This window comes from Budorcas taxicolor, chromosome 1 (assembly GCF_023091745.1).
Source record: "Budorcas taxicolor isolate Tak-1 chromosome 1, Takin1.1, whole genome shotgun sequence".
Lineage (NCBI taxonomy): Eukaryota > Metazoa > Chordata > Mammalia > Artiodactyla > Bovidae > Budorcas > Budorcas taxicolor.
Genome location: NC_068910.1, coordinates 38601069 through 38624697, shown reverse-complemented (window position 1 = coordinate 38624697; position 23629 = coordinate 38601069). Strand labels below are relative to the sequence as shown.

Here is a 23629-nt window from a genome sequence, read left to right as displayed (position 1 = left end):
TTTGGAAGAGATGAGGGATGAGAAGACACTTGACTTTTCAGAATTTCAAACATACTTTGAGCCATATAGTTAAAGCATTACAGTTGTTTTTGCAGGGGTGCAGAAGTAGTGTAAAAAAAGGTACATGAGAATATGTTGCCTTTAAATAGGCATAGGAACTCACATGTGTGTGCTTCTAAAATTTCATATGTATGAGTTAGGTATATGATAAAAGCACCAACACAAACCAGTGGGAATTGGATGTATTTTTCAACAAAGACAAAATTTATTTGCTACTATACAGCAAAGTGAAGTTGGTTCTTTTCAGGTTTCCTTCTGGATAGCTTGTGCTCTCAGGTGCACATAGTTTTATTCCATAAAATGAGTTATTTGAGACCTTGGGGTCTAAGAGATCTCAGCTTTTTCTCAAATTGTACATGGGTAAGAAGGCCAGCTGTTATCTCATGGGCCACTGTTGGCAGAACCTGCGCTGCAGGATGAACACAATAAGGAGCCTGATGAAGATGCTTAGGAGACCCCAGGAAAGGTGACACGTGATGTAGAAGCAGGACACTTAGCCTTGAAGCATATATAGTATAGGCTTCTGATAGACCAGGCAAATTACATAAGCACCTGTCAGTCAAAAGACCATGAGAATTGGTACTGGACAGTTATGAATATTTTACAGCACTTAATGGCTACAGAATTTCACATCACTATTTAGACAGGTGAACCTCCAAGGAAAAAGTCATTTATTCTCAAGTCAGTGCATCTTCTCAGAAAATAACAATTTCCATATGAAATAAGGATACTTTACAGATATTAAGAGTGGAGAAGGCAATGGCATCCCACGCCAGTACTCTTGCCTGGAAAATCCCATGAATGGAGGAGCCTGGTAGGCTGCAGTCCATGGGGTCGCTAAGATTCGGACACGACTGAGCGACTTCACTTTCACTTTTCACTTTCATGCCTTGGAGAAGGAAATGGCAACCCACTGCAGTGTTCTTGCCTGGAGAATCCCAGGGACAGGGGAGCCTGGTGGGCTTCCGTCTATGGGGAAGACGGAGTCACACAGAGTCAGACACGACTGAAGTGACTTAGCAGCAGCAGTAGCAGCAGAGATAGAACATTTAACTGGGGATGTTCAGAAGAGGTCTGCCTTGGAGGGTATTCAACAGAACTCACCTGAAGAAGTTGCCATGGAAGTTCCTAAGACAAAATTAGAACATTTACCAGGAGCCGACATGAGAAATACGACCTGAAGAGGAAAAAAACCAACACGTTGTAGAGAGGTCACTTCCACCTTTGTTTGGAATGAGACTTGACAGAAGATTTGTACCTTTAAAGTGGGACTGTTTATCTCAGGTCCTCCTTAGCTTCCTTGTTGTGTTCACAGGCCTTAGTCCTTTGAGAGCAGGAATCGAACTTCCAATGATGGGATGGACTACAGTGAAATAGCTCCCTCGCCTGCTGTTTTATTAGTTTCACTCTGGTTTTAAATTGAGTGAACTATTCTGACCACAGTGAACCTAAAGAATTGGTTTTCTGTTTTATTGGGCCTCTGTTGTAAGTTATTAGTTTGTTTTATTTTTCTTGCATATCTGCTCATTCACCTGAAAATAAACATGTCGGAAGTATTTCTTCTGAGCTTTCTGGAAGGAAGTTTTGGTTGGTGTGATTAACTGAACAAAGAGCAGTTAAAATTTTTATACTCTCATGTGGTAATTTTGGGAGTGGTGACCTCCAGATTTTACCTCACTTAAACATCCAGTTATTTACAGAAGGAAGACCCCTCAAACCTTTCAGTAGATGCTGTTATTGATGTTTCCTCATGTTAGGGTTTAACAGCACCACATAGGCTAACTTGCTTGCCCAGCGTTTGTTGTATGTTGTCGTGTAAAGAAGACCTTAGGCTGGCTGACCTCCGTTAGTCTGCTCTCTAAGCCTGAGAAATGGTTCCTCCCTCCACTTCTCCACTTCGTTCATTCCATCTTTCAGTTGCTCTCATGCCCCTTGCTCCTTCCCATCTTTTTGCTTAAACAAATTATTTTCTTCTTTTCCTTCCAACTATTTTTGTCTTATTCTTCTTCATTATCTCCAAATTCTTGAAAGAACAGTTTATGCCTCTGACCCCTTCTCCTTCACTGTCTCTCTGACCTTTGACCTCTGACTTTGAGTCCCATAAGATGCTTCTACCTTTGTGGAGGAGGGTTCATCTTCAGCTCGAAATCTCTCCCTCTAGGGAGTTTCTGCATATTTTCTTTCATTCTCTTACCCTACTAATCCCACCCTGCTTTTCTAGATTGGATGTTTTTAGTTTTTGGCATCATCATTTTTTCTCCCTCATTAAAACTCTTTCACGTCTATGTCATCAAACCCTTTCTGCCTTCAGTCAACATGCATGGAGTTACTGAATGAAGCAGTGAATAGGTACTGCTGTTTCCATAATGAATGCTGAGTTTGGAAGCAGAATGGTAAAAATTTTCAGCTTTGCTCATCATCTGGATTAATTTTTTTTCTGAGTAGCGTCATAACTTTATTGAAGTGCCCTGGATTGCCCACATATCAGATGGTTCCATATTTATGTGTAAATCTAAAACCTTCTGAAGCCAAATAGAAAATTAATTTTATTCCTTTTAGTTCTACTTCATTAATTGAGAAAAAACATGAACTTACAAAAAGATTTTTTAAAAAGAATTTCAATGATATTATTTTTTTCACTTAAAAATAAAAGTTTCCTTCATGTATGACCATTTCTCGTAAAATATGTTAGCAAAAAGTTTTGAGTCCCTGAAGTAGCAAAACTTGTTCTATATGCATTTACTATTCAGTCAAAGGTTTTTCTCTGGTCCTCCTCCCCACCTTCCTTTGTACACAAGCTTTGCACTTTGGTACCATGTCTGTGACATAATTATGTGGCAGACTGATCTACCTTTGAAATGTGATGTAATTGCTAGCTGAAGAGCCTGTGCAGCTTACCTCATACTTCCAGGTCCCAGGGATTGCAAACTTTCTTTGTTTTATAGATAGCACTTGATAATGAATTTGCAGTTTCTCTATAATAATCAGTGTTTTGATAATAATGACTCAGGCTTAAAGATAAGCTAGTGAGTTGGAGGGGGCTGGTGGAGAGGACAGAATTGGCTTGAGGTCTCTCCGTGCCTAAAGATGTTGTGGCCAGCAGAGCTCAGCTGTGATGACAAGACTGATACTGGATATAATGCCGTTTCTCTTATGCTTCTGAAGGTCTACAGATAATTTACCTGCCACTTCTCAATGAGATACAGATTTGACTTGTGATCAATACTAGTCTCTCTATTAAGAATTATTTCATTGACTTTCTACCATGTAACATAAACTCTTCTTAGGTTTCTGAACTCCCTTTGAGAACTCAAAGCTGAAAAATATCTTCCTCTGTTTTTATATTGGCCAGATTGTATTTTCACTGTTGGAATGAAAATTCATATTCATACTTTGAAGTACAAGGTCTTTGTGCATTTTTATACTAAAGAGGCTTTCTAGACAAGGTGAGTAGATTGACAGCATTTCCCCCTTTTTTTAATTTTTAGGTTGACGCCTTTCCTCCCAATGGTTATGGCTTATACAATATAGTAGGGAACGCCTGGGAGTGGACTTCAGACTGGTGGACTGTTCACCATTCTGTTGAAGAAACGATTAACCCAGTGAGTATCAATCTCAGAATATGTATTATGAAAAGGTTACACCCATCCTTTGGGCAGATTATGGTAGGAATTTCGTGTGTTTGGCTATTTATGTACTATTGAAATTAATCTTGGAATTTCCCCAAGGAATATTAAGCACATCTTTTTTTTTTTTCCAACCTTAAGGCATTGTGTAGAAATGTCTGTGGACTTTTTATATGCTGCTGGATCGTTTCGGTGATAATGATGTGAGGAAATCTGCCTATAACTTTAGAAATTATATTCAGCCTCATAAATGTGATCAGAGTGATGAGATATATAAATAACTAGCAAAATTCATTAACGTTTGTTAATAACTAGTGAGATCTTGTAGGTGGTATTTATCATGCTGCTAATTGCCTGAGTTTTCATTGGCTAAAATTTTGATTGAAGAACATTGTTTGAAGAAAATGAGAAGGATGTTTTCTGGGTGAATGCTGAATCAGGAAGTTGAGTCATTTGGTGATTATTTCCTGAACTCCGCAGTATGTCAGTTCATAAACCTTGGGAATGTAGCAAAGCTAAGTTAAATTTTACCTTCTCTGGCATGGGAGGACTATTGACTGCAGCTAGTGGGCTACTCTGCCTCTAAAGCCAAGCTCTCTCAGCATATATAATAATTTAGACACTAAAAGAATTAGGTGTGCGGGTGGGAAGTACTTCCTTTAAAAAGAACGTGTCTGAGTATTTCTTGTGTGAACAGATTGGGGGGAAAATGCCATTTAGAAATCCTATCTCTAGCAAACTAGACATTCATAAGTCAGATCCAGGAATATATATTTATACCCAAACTAGCTAGACTGGGAACTTAATATGCTTAATTTTAAACCTTAACCTCTTGAAAACTTACAAAAGGTAATGATAAAGACAATTAATTCTTTGATCTCTTCTCAGTGGAAGGTTAAACAGCTCAGAGTAGTTGAAGAAATTGTCAGACTCTGTGGCTCACGCCATTTTTTTTTTTTTCAGGATTTAGGCATAAATTTATGTGATATGCTTGATTTTTCTTCACAGAATAACACATGAGTTGCTCATGAATAATCTATAGACAGAAATCTCCTTTCTTGGGGGCAGATGAAAAAGCTGAATTCTTCAGAAATGGTCATTTCCTCTTTGTTTTCCTTGGCAGGGCTGGTGGAATTAGTGGTCAAAGGCAACCCATCTCTCCAACGTGAGAATAAGGTTGTGAAATTTTCGGTGGGTTTGAGGTTGGGAGATGCCATTCTCTACTGGTACAATGTGACTTGGCGTTTGCTGTCAGAAGCAGAAATAGAATTTTTTTCCTCCCCTTAGATGAAAGCATCTGCATGTTTGGAAAGGGTGCACAAGGCTTCAAAATTCTGGCAAGTTGTGAATGTATTTCTGTGACCATCTGTTGTCGAGCTGAGTGCTTATTAGCTTTCAGTTTTATAATTGCTTGTGTTGCTTCTAAGGATTTACAGAAAAATCCATATATTCTTGTTTTCACAGTCCCAGGCTCTGATCTGGGATGTTGTCTTTGCTCTATAAATCATTAGCCTTGTAGGTTTCTGTCACAAAGGCCTCATTTGCTTCCTGATTTGACTGGGATTAAATTCATCAGTTTGGAGGACTGAACCCCAATCCCCTTGCAAACTCAGACTCTATCATTCAAATCTTTACAACCAGCGCTGCTGTGTCTCTCATCTGTATTACCACATCAGCCTCCCAGTTGGGCTCCCTGGCTTCATTCTTTCCGTTCTGTTGCAGCTGGAATGATCTTTATAGAGAATATGTTTTACGCTCTCACTCCTCTGTTTCAAGAATAAATGAAGTACAGACTCTTGAACATGACTTCTGAAGGCTAAAGTAATTTAGCCGTTTCTGATCGCTCAATGACCACAGCTTTTTCTTCCTTTCAACATTTCATTTTGAAACATTACAAAAGTTCAGAAAATAGCATAACAGAGACCTGTGTATCTGCCATTATGATTTAACATATACTGACAGCTTATTGTATTTACTGTATTTCTTTTAACCAAAGAGAAAGAACAAAAACTACTCTATCAACACTTGATATTTGTCAGTATTTTTAATTTAAGCTGTTCTAGTCTGTGTATAGTGCTATCTCACTATGGTTTTTTAGTCATTAGGTATATATATATTTTTTATTTTATTAAAGTAGAATTGATTTACAATATATTAATTTCTGCTGTACAGCCTAGTGATTCAGTTTATGTATATATATATACACATATATTCTTTTTCATATATGTATATATGCATGTTGCTGCTGCTGCTGCTAAGTCACTTCAGTCGTGTTCAACTCTGTGCGACACCAGAGATGGCAGCCCACCAGGCTCCCCCGTCCCTGGGATTCTCTAGGCAAGAGCACTGGAGTGGATTGCCATTTCCTTCTCCAATGCATGAAAGTGAAAAGTGAAAGTGAAGTCACTCAGTCGTGTCCGACTCCTAGAGACCCCATGGACTGCAGACTACCAGGCTCCTCCATCCATGGGATTTTCCAGGCAGGAGTACTGGAGTGGGGTGCCATTGCCTTCTCCAGTATATATGCATACTTTATATATATTCCTATACACACATTCTTTTTCATATTCCTTTCCGTTATGGTTGTCACAGGATAGTGAATACAGTTCCCTGTGCTATATTGTTGTTTATCCATTCTTCATATATGAGTTTATATTTAGTCATCATATATTGAAGTCTGTATCTGATAACTCTCATAGCATGCCACCCTATTGACCAGCTTCTGTTGTGTGTCGTTCTTGGGTTTTGGTTACATCTTATTTTCTTATATGCTTCAGTATTTTTGATTGAGTACCAGACATTGTGTGAGGTAAACTGTAGAGACTGTTTGAAATCTGGAGAGTGGAATCTTTCTCTGGAGCAGGCTTATCTTAGCTTCTGGAAACTTACATATCATCTTAGCTATTCTAGCCAGTAATTGAGATGATTTGAAGCTCAGCTTCAGTCCCTGTGAAGGCTAGATGTGTATAGCTCTTCAGGGTGCCAGCCAGCAGGCTAGGGGGTTTCCATGGCTCTTCTTCCTTGGAGGGCCCTGTGAAAGTTGCTCAGTTGTGTCCGATTCTTTGTGACCCCATGGACTGTATAGTCCATGAAATTCTCCAAGCCAGAATACTGGAGTGGGTAGCCTTTCCCTTCTCCAGCGGATCTTCCCAATCTAGGGATCAAACCCAGGTCTCCGGCATTGCAGGCTGATTCTTTACCAGCTGGGCCACCATGGAAGCCCTAAGCTCCAGTTGTTTCCTTGGGGCCCATGAGTCTCTGCAAAGTTCTATTCAGCTTTTCAGTATTATATTTGCTGCAGCTGGAATCAGCTGACCTCTGAGAAAACAAGCTCACCTCTCTGGCCTTGTCTTCAGTCTGGGATTTGAGCTCAGCAGTTCGTCACAGCTCTTGATAGTTCTCACCTGAGCTGGTTTAAACTCCCATTTCTCTTCGAGGTCTTAATTTATATGCCTTTTTTCCCTACGGGCTGTGTGTCTCCAGCACCTAGCAAAGAACCTGGTCCTGTAATAAAGCCAGTTCCAGATACCTAGAATCAAAGAGAGTTTGATCACTGTTCATACTGGAGGTGTTTCAAAAGCAAAAGCTAGTTAAAAACATAATATTTTCAGGGTAAGTTTTGAACCAAAGTAAACATTTCAACCCAGGAACGGACCTCTTCAGTGTCATGTGTATATTTTAGCTCCAAGACTAACTCGTAATGGCAAATACTTTTCAAGCTTCTTTGGAGAACTTGGGAACAGTCAGTGCTCTGTAGGCAGAGGCTACTCAGGGAATACCTTTTTCTTGTTCAGTGACTTCCAGGGAGCAAAAGTTAATCATTAGTGTTTATTTTATTGGCTAGTAACACCTTGTATGCTTTGTACACAAAATCCTGGGAGAGGCGGAGGTATTTGGCCATATGGAGTGAGGGTCAGTTTGGTCTTGCCTGGTAGAAAGTTCTGGGGAGTGTGCATGCATGCATGTGTGTAATTTTTGAAACTGCTTAGGTTGATAGCCTGTTTTTCTACACAGGTGCAATCCAGAGTGTGGCCACTGATGCTACTTTCTTAACCCAATTAAGAAGTAATTTGTGTGTGTGTGTGTGTGTGTGTTTTCCTTTGCAGTTACTTTACTTGCTGCTGCTACTGCTGCTAAGTCGCTTCAGTCGTGTCCGACTCTGTGTGACTCCATAGATGGCAGCCCACCAGGCTCCCCCGTCCCTGGGATTCTCCAGGCAAGAACACTGGAGTGGGTTGCCATTTCCTTCTCCAATGCATGAAAGTGAAAAGTAAAAGTGAAATTGCTCAGTCGTGTTTGACTCCTAGCGACCCCATGGACTGCAGACTACCAGGCTCCTCCATCCATGGGATTTTCCAGGCAAGAGTACTGGAGTGGGTTGCCATTACCTTCTCCTACCTTACCTAGAAACCCATATTAATCTCTGGAAGTGTGTGGTGGTGCTTGTATGCTTAGTCACTCAGTCATGTCTGACTCTTTGTGACCCCATGGACTGTAGCCCTCCAGACTCCTCTGTCCATGGGCAAGAAGAGTGGAATGGGTTGCCATTTTCTCCTCCAGAGGATCTTCCTGACCCAGAGGTCGAACTCACACATCTTGCATTAGCAAGCAGATTCTTTAACACTGAGCCACATGGGAATCCCCCAGAAGTGTGTGATACTTTCAGTCAAAGACTATATAGAACTTATCTAGCATCCTAATTTCCCACACGTACATCCTTTCTTCACTACCCTAGTAACATACCCAGGGTACCATGGTACCCTGGTTTACTGGTGATGTAAAAGGATGGAATAATCTGTAATACCTTTGCCACTCTCACTTAAGGTACGCAGTTTCATTTGGGCAGCTTTTTTTTTTATCCTAAGGGAAAGAAATATAGCCTTAGAATTAGTCAAAGTAATGTGGATTTTAGCTCTACCACTTGATATTAAAGGAATCTCTCTAAGCTTAGGACATACCTTAAGTTTCCTTATATACAATTGGGAATAATTATATACCTATCTCATGAAATTTTTGGCAAGTTAGATCTGATAATGTTGCATGTGAAAATATAACTTTAGACCCCAAAAGTACTATTGTGCTAGTGATTTACTTTTTTTTTTTCTTAATTATTTTTTGCTACATAATTGGAAGATTATATCCTTCTTTTCGGGCTTCCTAGGTGGCTCAGTGGTAAAGAATCCAGCTGCCAGTGCAAAAGACGTGGGTTGTCTCTCAACGTCCAAAGATGTTGGGCATATCCCCTAGAGGAGGAAATGGCAACCCACTCCAGTATTCTTGCCTGGAAAGTCCCATTGACAGAGGAGCCTGGTGGGCTACAGTCCATGGGGTTGCAAAAGAGTTGAACACGACTAAACAACTGTGCACACACAAATACATGCTTCTATTCAGCAGAATTAGCAAGAAATGTTGGCCTTTGGGAGCAGAGGAGGAGAAAATGATGTTTATAAATAATGAATGCCTAATATTCTTCCTATCCTTACCTTTTGTTAACATATCACATAGTCATCCTTACAATGAAAATCTCGCTTTGTGGCTCATTAGAGTCCATTGGGAATAAAGTGTCCCAAAAAGTATTCCTCCTCTGAATGAATCCCTGATGCTTGTCAGACGCTATTAGCCAAAGATTCTGTTTGTTCTGTTTTTGTCAATGTGGAGTTTGACTGTTCAGTTAGATCATATAGCTCTAGATATTTTGGGAAATGTGTTCTGTTTTGCAAGGCTGCGGTGTTGTGGTATGGAACTGACCAAAGAAAACATAAGCCCTCCTGTTGTGCTGGCTGTGGTTTGGAGTTTGCACTCTGCTTGTTTTGAAGAACGCACCTCTGACCCTTGCCTGTCACACAGGACACTTGTCAACCTCTGACCCGAGGTCAAAGTGGACCACATATTGGCAGGTGCCTCATGGTCAGTCCTGTTTTTGCCATTGGGTGATTAGACTTAGGACTTGGACTTGCATTTGTCCATCCTCTAAATTCTGCATTTATTTGTTCCTCGTCCTAATAATGCCTCCTCTGGCCACATACCACTATATGAATCAATGAATTTTGTGCATCACAAATGTTAGACTCCTGCTTAGCCTGTTTCCCAGACCTCCTCTGTCTATGGCATGAGACTGGCCTTGTCTCAGCCTGGCAAGAGACAGTAAATATCACATCTTCCTGAGTTGAGACTGTCTGACCCATCAGCTGCCCCCTTGGCAGCCTAGTCAATGCAGCTCACATTCCCAGAATGCCACTTCTAGGTAGTAGTTTATGGAGACGTTGATTAAGGATTTTTATCTCACATAGGATCCTTTATTCACATATTTTCAATGAGGACAGTTTAGAATAAATCAGTTTGATGGAAAAGTAACCTGGTGTTCAGAATGAGAAAGACCTGAAAATATTAAGAAAGTTTAAACTTGATAATAAATTACTATGGTTATAAATTATACTTAAAAATTCCCAAAGGGAAAGCAGAGTGGTCAAAAAACATCAATCCCTTGAGGCCATGTTTATGAAAAGAATTTCATCTTCTTCTCCCGAGTGGAAGATGGAAATTGTTCCATAGGAACAGCTGATGTTGATCTATAGCCACTTTTCTTTGTGGTTGTGGAGCGAGGTTGGTCATTCAACAACCACAAAAAACTGTTGAGAAATAGAGGAGATAAGCTTGAGTATATATGGCTCAGATATTTAGATCCTGTAAACGCATTTTCAAACACAGTATCTGGACACACGCTTCTTGCTTGAAAAGAGTGAATGCTAATTCCAGTTGCTATTTGGAAGGTGGTAAAAATGCTGTTTGTTCATAAAATTACCTCCAGAGTCTCATGTTATAGCTCTTGACTCTTCCTGAGCAGACAGAGCGGGACATGCAGATATATCATGGGCCCCTCTCTTAGTTTGGAGGACCAGTGGATCTTGGTGGGAAATGAAAAACTCCAGCCTCTACCACTGTAGGACCCCTGTTTTGATCCCGGTGACACCTGTGGTCCTGCATCCTGGAGCTTCAAATGTCATGGGCCCGAGAACTCTCTGCTACCTAGGCCATCTAGTTGTGTCATCAGATGTGCCCACTGTTTGATGTTCTTCCATGGCCAACCGAATATTTTCACCCCCAGAGCTTTAGCTCACTGATCGTCATTGTACAGTTGGTGAGAACACAGAACATGGCTTCTGTCTTGTGCATGCAAGCTTTTCAGACCCCCCAAAACAGTCACAGCCTGTGCCCCCTCATCTTTCTCTTTCTAGATGAGCATCCCCATTCTTTCAATTGCACCTGGAATAACTTGGATTCTAATCCAGGGCAACTGGGGTTACAGTCCTCTGTATAATATGAGTGGGAAAAAAGTCCCCCTTTCTAAATGAGCATCCAGAAATGTACACAGCGTTCTATCTGTATGTTCCCTGATAGATGCAAATAATAGTGCAGCGATCCTTTTCCCTCCTTCTCTGTCATCGGGTCTCAGACTGTGGTAGCCATTAAGGGCTGTGCCAGTGGAATCCAGACAAGGGTTTTTGAATTTTGTTGCTGTCACTGTGGTTAATGGGTGACCCTGGGCAAGTCACTTAGCTACTCCGGGACTCAGGTTTGCTTCTTTCATCAGTGGGGACATAAATTCCCACTTCACAGAGTTGCTCTGATTGAGAGAGTGTTGGTAGCTACTTAGACCAACATTTGGCAGAGAGCAAGCATATGGTATATGGCAGCTTCAGTTTTCAACATTGCTGGTTCTATCCCCCTTCTGCCATGTGGCCTCTTACTATCATGTGCAGTTGCAGCAGCGACAGGAAGAGCAGCATCTCACCGTTGGCCTCTCAGAACCTTGCAGTAGCCAAAGAGTACTTCCTCTTTTCCTCCTGGCTTCCCTGGTAGCTCAGACAGTGAAGAATCCTCCTGCAATGTGGGAAACCCCAATTCAATTCCTGGGTTGGGAAAACCCCATGGAGAAGGGATAGGCTACCCACTCCAGTATTCTTGGGCTTTCCTGGTAGCTCAGGTGGTAAAGAATCTGCCTGCAATGGGGAGACCTGGATTCAGTCCCAGGGGTGGGAAGATCCCCTGGAGGAGGTCATGGCAACCCACTCTAGTATTCTTGCCTGGAGAATTCATGGGACAGAGGAGCCTAGTGGGCTGTAGTCCATAGGGTCACAAAAGTCGGACACGACTGAGCGACTAAGCACACACACTTTGCCCCCGCCGCCCCATGTCTATTGACTTTAGGCTGAGTCTCTTTAGATATTGTTATTATATAGCTGTGTTTTATGCATTTATTTATAGGTAGTTTTTAAACTGTTTTGAATCTTATCTTAGTGGCCCTATTTTGAAATGTAATGAAGAGCCTATCTCTTCTTTCCATCAAATTTCTTTTTTTAAAAATCAGTTTCAGCCTTGAGAGACAGCTTACAGACTTCATTGTGACTATCAGCCCTGCCATTTATGGTAGTGGTTTTCCCTTCCAACTTATTAGAATCAACCAGTTCAGATTTTTTTTTTTTTCTTTTTTCTTTTGTCATTGATAGCTGCATGAATGAGACAAGGCTGATGGCAGAGCCCTACAGCCATGGGTTCAGCCCGCATTTCCTGAGGACTTACTGTGCTATGGGGCTGTTTGGCTCTCAGGGATGCAAAGATGCACAAGATAGCCTCCCTGTTAGGGAGCGTCTAGTCTCGGGAGAGGTGGCGATCAGGTAAATCAAGATGTGCTCTGGTCAGAGTTGCTGCTGGGACTTCCTGGTGGCCCAGTGGTTAAAAATCTGTCTTGCAGCGTATGAGATCCCCGTTTGAGCTCGGGTAAGGAAGATCCCACATACTGCAGAGCTACTAACCCTATGCGCCACCATCGCTGTGCCTATGCTCTACAGCAGCTGCTGGAGTCCAGGTGCCCTAGAGCCTGTGCCCTACAACCAGAGAAGCCACTTCAGTGAGGGGTCCATGTATCGCAACTAGAGAGTAGCCCCCCACCCACTCGGTGCAACTAGAGAAAGACCCTCACAGCAAGAAAAACCCAGCACAGTCAAAGATAAATAAATAAATCTTCAGAAAGAGTTGCTGCTGATGTGGTTGTTATGGGGCCTCGTTGAGCTCTGTTCTCTGCTGGTTGGAGCCGAGAAGGCTTTTCTGAGGAGGTGGCCTTAGGAAGGGTGGCAGCAGCTGTGTGCCAGGTCCTTGGCATCCAAACACAGGAAGGCCAGGGTGTGGCCTCGTGAGGAATTCATGGTCAGCAGAGAAAGGATTTTCATCCTTTACCCTGCTGCTTTCAGGTCCCTTGGAGAAGGGAATGGCAACCCACTCCAGTATTCTTGTCTGGGAAATCCCATGGACAGAGGAGCCTGGCAGGCTACAGTCCATGGGGTCACAAAGAGTCAGACACGACTTAGCAACTAAACAACAACAGCTTCAGTTTCTTGAAGTAAAGCCCCAAAGCCATAGCTGCCCTCTGCCCTTCAGTCCCTAAACATCTTGCCTTTTCATACTCATAGTAAAAGCAGCGAGAGGGGTGTGTTTCTTCTGATTTTGCTGCGGTGTGTTTTTCCCATCCTTATGGGCATGACTGAACTTTGTAAAGAATTTCCGTTAGCTGACAAACTAGGGGCTTAGGAGAGTGACTAGTGAATCGTCTTCCTTCATGTGGCATGCTCAGTGAAAGGGCTTTATGAACTCTGTTTCACAATATAGAGCACTTCTGGGAGGGGAGAGACATCTGCTCTAAGATAGGGGTAACAGAAGGTCAGCATCGCCGGCTGGGGTTATAACAGAAACATTACAGGCGGAGAGTTTGCTAATGTGCTTATTTGCCATCCTCTGTCAAGTTCTTCCGGCTGCGCTGAAGGACAGAACCATGGCTTGGTGATGAAAACAGAGGTTAGTAGCCTGGAATTTCACCTGAGATTTAGCTTGAAAATGTTCAGGGGCCTTGGGTGAGTCATCTTGCCCTTGTCTGGCTTCCTGCTTCATCTGTAAATGTTGCTAGGGGTGTAGCAAGTCATTCCCAGGACACAGTCAGTCTGGACAACAGCCCTGGGCTCTGGTGCTGGCTTGGGAGGTAGGATGAAGTGGGATGAAGTAGTAAGATGAAGAAGCTGTTGTAATGTGCTTAAGAGGACAGATTTTAAAATGATTCACACTCCGTTGTTCCACATTCTAGTTCTGCCCCTTGATGGCATGGTGGCCTTCGGAGAAACGGGTGACATCTTTTGATTTTGTTTCTTTGTCTATAAAGTGGGAGTAACAGGAAAATTTAAGGACATTGGGTTGTTCTGAGGATTCACAAGAGATTCAAGCACGTGACCCTATATCTGCCACACAGTAAAAGAGAGCTAATTTCTTTCCAAGCACCTCTCAGTCAGAACATCCTTCTTGAAAATCCTTTCCTCTTTAGCATGTCATTTTACTTGTTAGACCAAATTGTGTTCTTTTCTTCCATTTTATTTGTTAATAAGCATTTACTGAGCACTTGCTCTGTGCTAGGGGCAGATATAAACATCACACTATCCTTGTCTACAAAGAGTTTGATTTTCAGAATCCCTAATTATGTTTCCTTCCACGGCGTGTGCATGCTAAGTCACTTCAGTTGTGTCTGACTCTTTGCAGCCCCATGGACTGTAGCCTGCCAGGCTCCTCTTTCCATGGGAGTCTCCAGGCAAGAATACTGAAGTGGGTTGCCATGCCCTCCTCCAGGGGATCTTTCCAACCGAGGGATCAAACCCACGTCTCCTACATTGCAGGTGGACTCTTTACTGCTGAGCCACCAGGGAAGCCCTCCTTCCATGGTACTAGGAAGCTTTTGCCTCACTGATGCTTAGGAAATCAGAACCAAAACCCAGGTTTTTTTGGCTTCCCTTCAAATTTGTTTATTCCTTCCCTGCACCTCTGTTTAACTGGAAGGGAACAGAGGGAAGGGAGGGTGGAGAGCTAACAGGGTCTCTGTTACTTGGTTCCCTTATTTATTTGGGTCTACAGCTGACAGGCCAGGTCTGAGCAGCATTTCTGGTCAGAGGGGTTACTCACCAGATTTTAGGTGTTAGGAGGCCTACATTATGGGTCAGTTGCCTAAGGTTTTTCTTCTCTGTCCCTGGTGTGGTTTGAAGTGTGAATCGACAGCCAGAAGCTTAGGTGCTGTATCCAGAGCCAGAATCCTCTCCATCGGGCTTGGCATCCCATCTTCCACCTCCGTGACCCTCCCTTCCTATCTTCTTCCTACTCTAGCCTCCCTGGACAGATTGTTTTTTTATGTGAATCCTCCAGCACTCCCCCAATATCGCAGCCCCTAATTTATGCTTAACATTTTCAGCTAAGGCCTCTGTCTCATCATGCTTGACAGTCAGCAAAGGTTAATGTATGTGTATATTCTGGTACACAGAATAATTCTCTTCTTTACAATTTCTCATATATAGTAGCTTATAGTCATAAATACTTTGACCACAGCACTCCTAAACCAGAGGTGGAATCATTACACATTGGGAAGAAAACGTGTGTTCCCTGTCAATCTGGAGCCGGTCCCCCAAGCCCTTCCCTCCACTGGCTTTCTAGAGCCTTACATGTTTGGGTTACAGAAGAACAGATGTTCCTCAGACCCTTGTCCACAGCATGACTTGTTCCCAAGGCCACCTAGTGCTTGTGTGAGGAGCCAAGTCAAAGTCCTTATTCTTTACGTTTATATATATATTTTTTCTCCTCAAAGAGCTCAGAGTGCTCTGCCTCCCTCCGTCTTTCTCAGAGACTCTTCTGTATTTCTCATACCCGCAGAATATTCCTGACTGTGCAAAAGGAGGCAGGTGGTCTTAGTGTCATTTCTTATGATAATTCATAGAGTGGAGAGAGGTTCTGACTTTGCCCCAGATTTTGAATTTGGTTTGCAGAGTCAAGATGAAATCCCAGGTCTTCTGATCTTGAAGCTCATATAGTCTTGGCCGGTGTCCAGATGTTATTTGAGATGCAGGACTTGAAAGGCTGCTTACTTCCTTGTAGTATTTTACCACAGACTGCACCCGTTAAGTCAGGAATTTCAGGAAGTGTGGTAACTCTGAAAGATAATTTAAAGAGATATGAATTGCTGAGTCATACTTGTTTCATACTTGAGTCATCCTTGGCTTCTTCCAAAAACAAGTGAGAGGCAGTATGGTTTTTTATATGCCTATGGTTTTTTTATATCTTGAGATTTTAAATCAGTTTCCTGCCCTTTTTACCTTCTTAATCTCTTATATCCTTCCACTAAATTGTTCTTAAAAATTATTGATTTGGCAAGTCAGTTTTTGCACTGAACATTTAGCCTGTTAATGAATTGTGAAATAATTTGGTGTCATTTTCCCTTTCTATAGCTTCACCTTTTGTGTCTTCCCTTATGCTGTAGTGTGACTCATTTGTTCTTTCCCTAAGGATCTGGAAATTAAACCATGTTATTGAGAACAGAAGAAATAGAACAGTCTGATTATCTTTTACATCAGGTTATTCTGGGGAGGATTTTCATGTGGATATGTGAACATATTTATAATATAGGTATATTCCTATCCATATGTGTGATTTTTATATAAATATATGCTTTTATTCATTCAGCAAAGTTTATTGGCAGTCTACTGAATGCCAGACTTATGAGCTGGGTTCTGGGAATCGCATAGACATGATCCCTTTGCCCTCTGGAGCCTGCAGATGTGAAGGAGTGAAGCAAACGCATGTAATTACATATATGTGGTCATGTCTTTAATTATATGTGAGGAGGAAGTTTAACATGATGGTTAAACTCAGGCAGTTTGGGAGTTGGACCTGGATTCCTATCTTAGTCACCTACCAGCTGATTAAGCTGGAGCAAGTCACTTAAATCCTCATTCAGCTTCCCCATCTGTAAGTGAGAAATAACAGTACCCCTCGTGGAGAGACTGAGAGATTTCAATGAGATACCACAAAGAAATTGTTTAGTGTAGTGAGTGGTTATGTAGTAAACACTTGATAGATCTTAATCATGACTATAGTGTTTAATATGCAGTGAAAATTTCAGTGAGCTATGAAATGACAGCTCACTCTGAAATCTAGTTCATGAAAGATACTTATTCTGGACCTTTTTAGGAATGTGGAAACAAGATAGGACATCCGGTAGCATGCAGCTGTACACTTCTTTCTGTGGACAGTCTCTGCTTTATACACACTAAAAAAAGTAGACACTGCTTCTAATGAAGTGACAGAACTTACAGAACTGGGCACTTAGCACTTGTCTACTTTCACAGTATACGAAGTAAAATCATGGAAGTAATCAAGTATTCTTTGCAGAAAATGTTTAACTAAAAATATGATTTGGTTTGCTTTTGAACTGTGGTGTTGGAGAAGATTCTTGAGAGTCCCTTGGACTGCAAGGAGATCCAACCAGTCCATTCTGAAGGAGATCAGCCCTGGGATTTCTTTGGAGGGAATGATGCTGAAGCTGAAACTCCAGTACTTTGGCCACCTCATGTGAAGAGTTGACTCATTGGAAAAGACTGATGCTGGGAGGGATTGGGGGCAGGAGGAGAAGGGGACGACAGAGGATGAGATGGCTGGATGGCATCACTGACTCGATGGACGTGAGTTTGAGTGAACTCCGGGAGTTGGTGATGGACAGGGAGGCCTGGCGTGCTGCGATTCATGGGGTTGCAAGAGTTGGACACGACTGAGCGACTGAACTGAACTGAACTGAATCACTTATACTCTCTCATAACTTGCTAATGAGTTGTCACTGAAGAACACAGAAGATTGTGAGTATAAGAGAATGTGATAAACGAAATCCTTACAAAGACTATAAACTAGTTTTCTCACTTCTCAAAAGCTTTAGAGCCATATCTGTTTTCAAGCAGGACTGAACAGTTTCACAGAATCATTCGGAGAGAAGCAAGTGAGTGAATGTGGAGTAGACCTTTCAGCAGATGTAGTCTGTACCCTGTGACCTTGGGTACACTTTCACTGACCCAGAAGTCACCTTTCTTTAGGATGATGCTACTGTGTACCATAAGGGCTTCCCAAGTAACTCAGTGGTAAAGAATCTACCTGCCAGTGTAGGAGACGCGGGTTAAATCCCTTAGTGAAGAAGATCCTCTGGAAGAGAAAATGGCAACCTGCCCCAGTATTCGTGCCTGGGAAATCCCATGGACAGAGGAGACTGGTGGGCTACAGTCTATAAGATCACAAAGGGTCGGACACAACTTAGCGACTTAACAACAGCTATATACTATACCTTGTTTAGGATGAAAAAAACTGATTTCAGTGTTCTTCAGAACCAACCTCTCCAGGATTGGATAGACTGTGAATGCTCTTTTGTGTAGTATGTTAGCGTATTCTGGTAAGTCACTTCAGTCTATCCGACTCTGGGCGACCCCATAGACGGCAGCCCATCAGGCTCCCCCGTCCCTGGGATTCTCCAGGGAAGAACACTGGAGTGGGTTGCCATTGCCTTCTCCAATGCATGAAAGTGAAAAGTGGAAAGTGAAGTTGCTCAGTCGAGTCGGACTCTTAGCGACCCCATGGACTGCAGTCTACCAGGCTCCTTCATCCATGGGATTTTCCAGGCAAGAGTACTGGAGTGGGGTGCCACATATTAAGCTTTCTGAAATTAAAGAACTACCTGCATTATTAGATGACAAATTCTGTTTAGCAATGTATACTATCAGCAGATGATGAGAAAGTTAGTTCTTGGTTGTGGATATATAGTGTGTTACTTATTTTCTCTTAATAGTTGCTTCGTCTGTGTTTAGGTTGATGGGTTTTTAGCATTTAGTTATTTTATGGCCTTGTGTTGAAAAACTGCCATGGGTTTTCACAGTTATTATGATCCATATCTCAAATAAAACATATGTATCTACCATAGTATAAGTCATAATGTTAACCATTTTATTGGGACTTTGCTGCTTTTTTGCCTCTCTTTCCTTCCTCCCGAGAAGTTGGATAGAATGACTGTAGAAGCTGAAGTCTTTGGCCACTTCTTACCCACAAGGATGACTGCTATTAAAAAAAGTGATGCAACTTCTTAGAAAAACAACACAGTGGTTCTTCAGAATGTTAAAAATAGAACTCTGTGATCCTACAATGCTACTTCTGGATATATGCCCCACAGAATTTTTTAACAAGTATTTCATTTTAGTTTTTAAAATGGAAATATTGATTTACAATATTGTGTTAGTTTCATGTGTATAGCAAACTGATTCAGTTACATATATATATATATATATATTCTTTTTCAGATTCTTTCCCCTTATATAATTATTATGAAATATTGAGTATAGTTCTCTGTGCTATACAGAAGGTCCCTGTTGATCTTCTGTTTTACATATAGTAGTGTGTCTGTGTTACCCACTCCAGTGTTCTTGCCTGGAGAACCCCAGGGACGGGGGAGCCTGGTGGGCTGCCGTCTATGGGGTCACACAGAGTCGGTCATGACGAAGCGACTTAGCAGCAGCAGCAGCAGCAGCAGCAGCAGCAGTGTATTTGTGTTAGTTGCAAACTCTTCATTTATTCCTCCTCCTGTTTTCCACTTTGGTAACCATAAATTTGTTTTCTATGTCTATGAGTCTGTTACTGTTTTGTATATAAGTTCACTTGTATCTTTTTTTTTTTTTAAGATTCCACACAGAAATGGTATCATTTGTCTTTCTCTGTTTGACTTACTTCACTTAGTATGATAATGTCTGCTGTTGCTGCTAAGTCACTTCAGTCGTGTCTGACTCTGTGTGACCCCATAGATGGCAGCCCACCAGGCTCCCCCATCCCTGGGATTCTCCAGGCAAGAACACTGGAGTGGGTTGCCATTTCCTTCTCCAATGCATGAAAGTGAAAAGTGAAAGGGAAGTCGCTCAGTTGATAATGTCTAGGTCTATTCATTTCGCTGCAAATGCCATTGTTTAACTCTTTCTTATGGCTGAGTAATACGTGTGTATGTATCACATCTTCTTTATCCATTCATCTGTTGATGGACTTTTAAATTAATTCCATATCTTGACTGTTGGAAATAGTGCTGTTATGAACATTGGGGTGTAATTTTTTTTTCTTTTAAAAAAAGTCTTCTGTAAATCCTGAAATCTATAACTTGGCTTTATTTATTTATTTGCCATGCAGTTTGTGGGATCTTAGTTCCCTACCAGGAATTGAACCCAGGCCCACAACAGTGAAAGCACAGAGTCCTAACCACTAGACCACCAGGGAATTCCCTGAGTATATTTTTTCAAATTATAGTTTTCTCCAGATACATACCAGTGAGTATGTGTTGGATCATTGGGACTGGTAGATCATATGATGGCTCTGTTTTTAGTTTTTTAAGGAACCTCCACACTGTTCTCTGTAGTGGCTGCACCAATTTACATTTCCACTAACAATGTCGGAGGGTTCATTTTTCTCCACACCCTCTCCAGCATTTATTATTTGCAAACTTTTTGATGATGGCCATTCTGGATGGTGTGAGGCCATTCTACTGCATCATAGCTTTGGTTTGCATTTCTCTAATAATTAACGATATTGAACATCTTTTCATGTGTCTTTTACCATATATATATAAATCTCCTTTGGAGAAATATCTGTTTAGATCTACCCACTTTTTGGTTGTGTTCTTTTTTCTTTAAATATACTGAGCTGTATGAACTATTCATATATTTTGGCAATTAATCCCTTGTCAGTCACATCATTTGCATTCTTTTACATGTAGCTGTCCACCACTTATTGAAGAGATTGTCTTTTGTTCAATGTATTCTAGCCTTTGTCATAGATCAATTGCCTATGTAAGTGTGGTTGTATTTCTGGGTTCTCTGTCTTGTTCCATTGAACTGTGTGTCTGTTTTTGTACTAGCGCCATACTGTTCTGATTACTGTAGCCTTGAAGTATAATCTAAAGTCAGAGAGCATGATTCCTCCAGCTCGTTGCTTCCTTTTCTAGATTGTTTTGGCTGTTCAGAGTCTTTTGTGTTTCTTTACAAATTAAATTTTTTTAAAAAAAATTTAGTTCTGTGAAAAATGCCACAACACTTCTGATACCAGATGTGTAACTTTTTTCCATGCCAACTCCCTGGACACCATCTGAATATCTTTTGTTCAGTTCAGTCTGATGATAACCACCTGGAGTCAGCACAGACTCCAAGGTTTAAGGGCTAAGTCCCACAAGTCTGCCCCCACTTCAGATGCCAGTCCAAGTATTGGGTGCTCTGGGTGCCTGCACTTTTATCTGAGGTGGCTGCTAAGTCAGAAGTTCCCACAGTGCCCCCCTTTCAGATTTGATAATGTGCTAGAACAGTCCACAGATCCCTTTACTTACTATCACTGGTTTATAATAAAGGATACCAATGAACAGCTGGATGAAGAGATACACAGTGTGGGGTCCAGGAGAGTCCTACACACAGGAACTTCTATCCCTGTAAATGTGGGGTGTACCATCCTCCGAGCACATAAATGTGTCCACCAACTCAGGCTCTTCAGATCCCATTGTTTGGTTGTTTTATGGAGGTCTTGTTACATAGGTGTAATAGATTAAACCCTTGGCCATTGGTGGTTAGGTCCAGTCACCAGAACCCCTGCCCTCCCTGGAGATCTGTGAAAGAAAGTGAAAGTTGCTCAGTCGTGTCTGACTGTTTGTGACCCCATGGACTATACAGTCCTTGGAATTCTCCAGGCCAGAATATGGGAGTGGGTAGCCTTTCCCTTCTCTGGGGGATCTTCTTGACTCAGGGATCGAACCCAGGTCTCCCACATTGCAGGCGGATTCTTTACCAGCTGAGACACAAGGGAAGCCCCCAGAGATCAAGGGGTGGAGCTAAATGTTCCAACTTGATAATCGTACCTAGGTCTCTCTGCCTGACCAGGGCCCATCCAGAATTTACGTAGGGCCCCTCAGCTACCAGTCATCTCATCAGCACACAGAAGACACAAGTCACTCTGGAGAATCAGTACAAAGACCAAATATGTAATTTCCCATTGTACCACAGGGGTCTCTACCATCTTACTTTTCATTCTAACCTTTCCCCCTTTTTTTGTTGAACCTCACCTTTTGGCCAAGAGCAATTATATAGAAACTTAAGTGCAAGGCATATATCCACTGGTTCAAATAATATTGACATCTATAGTCTCAGCCTCTGTTTAAGGTTCAAATGATAAAGCAGGGAATAGAGCAAAGTCTGTGGTGTCAAGGTGCCTGCCCTATTAGGAGAAGGAAAGCAATTTGTAATTTGTCACCAGTAGTAAGTGTTAGTGTATTTCATTTTTTCTTGTACCGTTCTGACACCACATGTGTGTGTGTTTTACCTGATACCAAATATGTAATTTATCTCTAACATGAGCTGGGTGTTCAGAAATTCAGTCCAGTTCTGATGCTTACTCCTGGAGTTATCACAGATACCACAGATTATGAATGCAATCCTACAAGTCTTCTAATACTTCCTATGCCAGCTGAAAATGGGATACCCAGGCTCCCCACACTTCTGCCTGGCAGAATGTGAATTTTGGGGTTCAGATGATCCCTTCACTCAGGCTTGGTAATTTACTAGGACAACTCACAAAACTCGGAAACCACTTTACTTATGATCCAGTTCAGTTCAGTCCAGTCGCTCAGTCATGTCAGACTCTTTGTGACCCCATGACTCACAGCACGCCAGGCCTCCCTGTCCATCACCATCTCCTGGAGTTCACTCAAACTCACGTCCATCAAGTCGGTGATGCCATCCAGCCATCTCATCCTCTGTCGTCCCCTTTTCCCCCTGCCCCCAATCCCTCCCAGCATCAGAGTCTTTTCCAATGAGTCAACTCTTCACATGAGGTGGCCAAAGTACCTATGATTGCTGGGCTTAATTTAAAGTATACAACTCCCTGGTGGCTCAGAGGTTAAAGCATCTGCCTCCAATGTGGGAGACCCGGGTTCGATCCCTGGGTTGGGAAGATCCCCTGGAGAAGGAAATGGCAACCCACTCCAGTACTCTTGCCTGGAGAATCCCATGGATGGAGGAGCCTGGTAGGACTACAGTCCACAGGGTCGCAAAGAGTCGGGCACGACTGAGCGACTTCATACAACTCAGAAGAGGCAACAAAAGAGAGATTCTCGTCTTTTTTCTTCCAAGGATCTCAGGAGCTCTGAGCCAGGAACTGGGGACAAATATTGGCGTTTTGATACCACAGCAAGGAAGAAGGGGGACATATAGGGTAGGAGGAGAAGGAGTGATGGAAGGTGGAGGAGGGGGTGTGATCTTTCAGGCTGTCTGGGGGTTTGTCATTTGACAGAGACACTAAATGGAGTGTGAAGGCTGAGGGAAGAGGCAGAAAGAACTGTAAGTGCAATGGACAATGATGTCATGAGGGACTCAAGAAAAGGGATAATGGGAAATAGACCAGCATCATTTTGCCTTGGGATGCAAGACCAGGGGACTTGCCTGCTGGTCCAGTGGCTAACACTCTGCAGCCCCAGTGCAGGGGGCGTGAGTTTGATCCCTGGTTAGGGAACTAGCTCCCACTTGCCACAGCTAAGAGTTCTCATGTCACAACAAAAAGATCCTACATGCCCCAACTACCAAGATTCTGCATGCTGCAACTAAGGCCCAGCGCAGCCAAATAAATAAATAAATGACAAAATATTAGAAAAAAAAATCGACACGCTATTGTGTGTGTACATAGAGACACTTTCTATGCACCTGACATTGTGATTTACTGAGATCTCATGGCACCTGTCATTTAGTCTGTAATGAAAGGAAGATGTTAGATTTCCTTGTTATCACTTTATTTCTGAGGCATGCTTTTCCCTTGGAGGTATTTGAAAATCTTTCCAGTAATACACAAGGAAAGATGAGACCTTACAAAGTAGGTCTATGAAATGGAACAGGTTTTTCCATGGTATGAGGTTGAGATTGAAATCCCCAAACCCCAGGGGGTTTGAGCCAGAGAAACTACTGAAGGCATCCTCTGTATGTGGATGTCTGTTTAGGTGGTAAGTATTGCTACTTTAAATGTCTATTTATTCTTTTTTAATATAA

General features: G+C 42.1%; 1 protein-coding gene across 2 annotated transcripts in view; it reads left to right on the top strand.

Annotated features, from left to right (window-relative positions):
- The window catches only part of SUMF1 (sulfatase modifying factor 1), a 98300-nt gene that overhangs the window by 42995 nt on the left and 31676 nt on the right, over nt 1-23629 (top strand). The window contains exon 7 of one of the 2 annotated variants that reach the window (XM_052639021.1): nt 3549-3662. The exons of the other annotated variant lie outside the window; for it this stretch is intronic. Within the exon in view, the coding sequence (XP_052494981.1) occupies nt 3549-3662 (114 nt within the window). The remainder of the gene's footprint in view (nt 1-3548; nt 3663-23629) is intronic. 2 annotated transcript variants of the gene reach the window in all.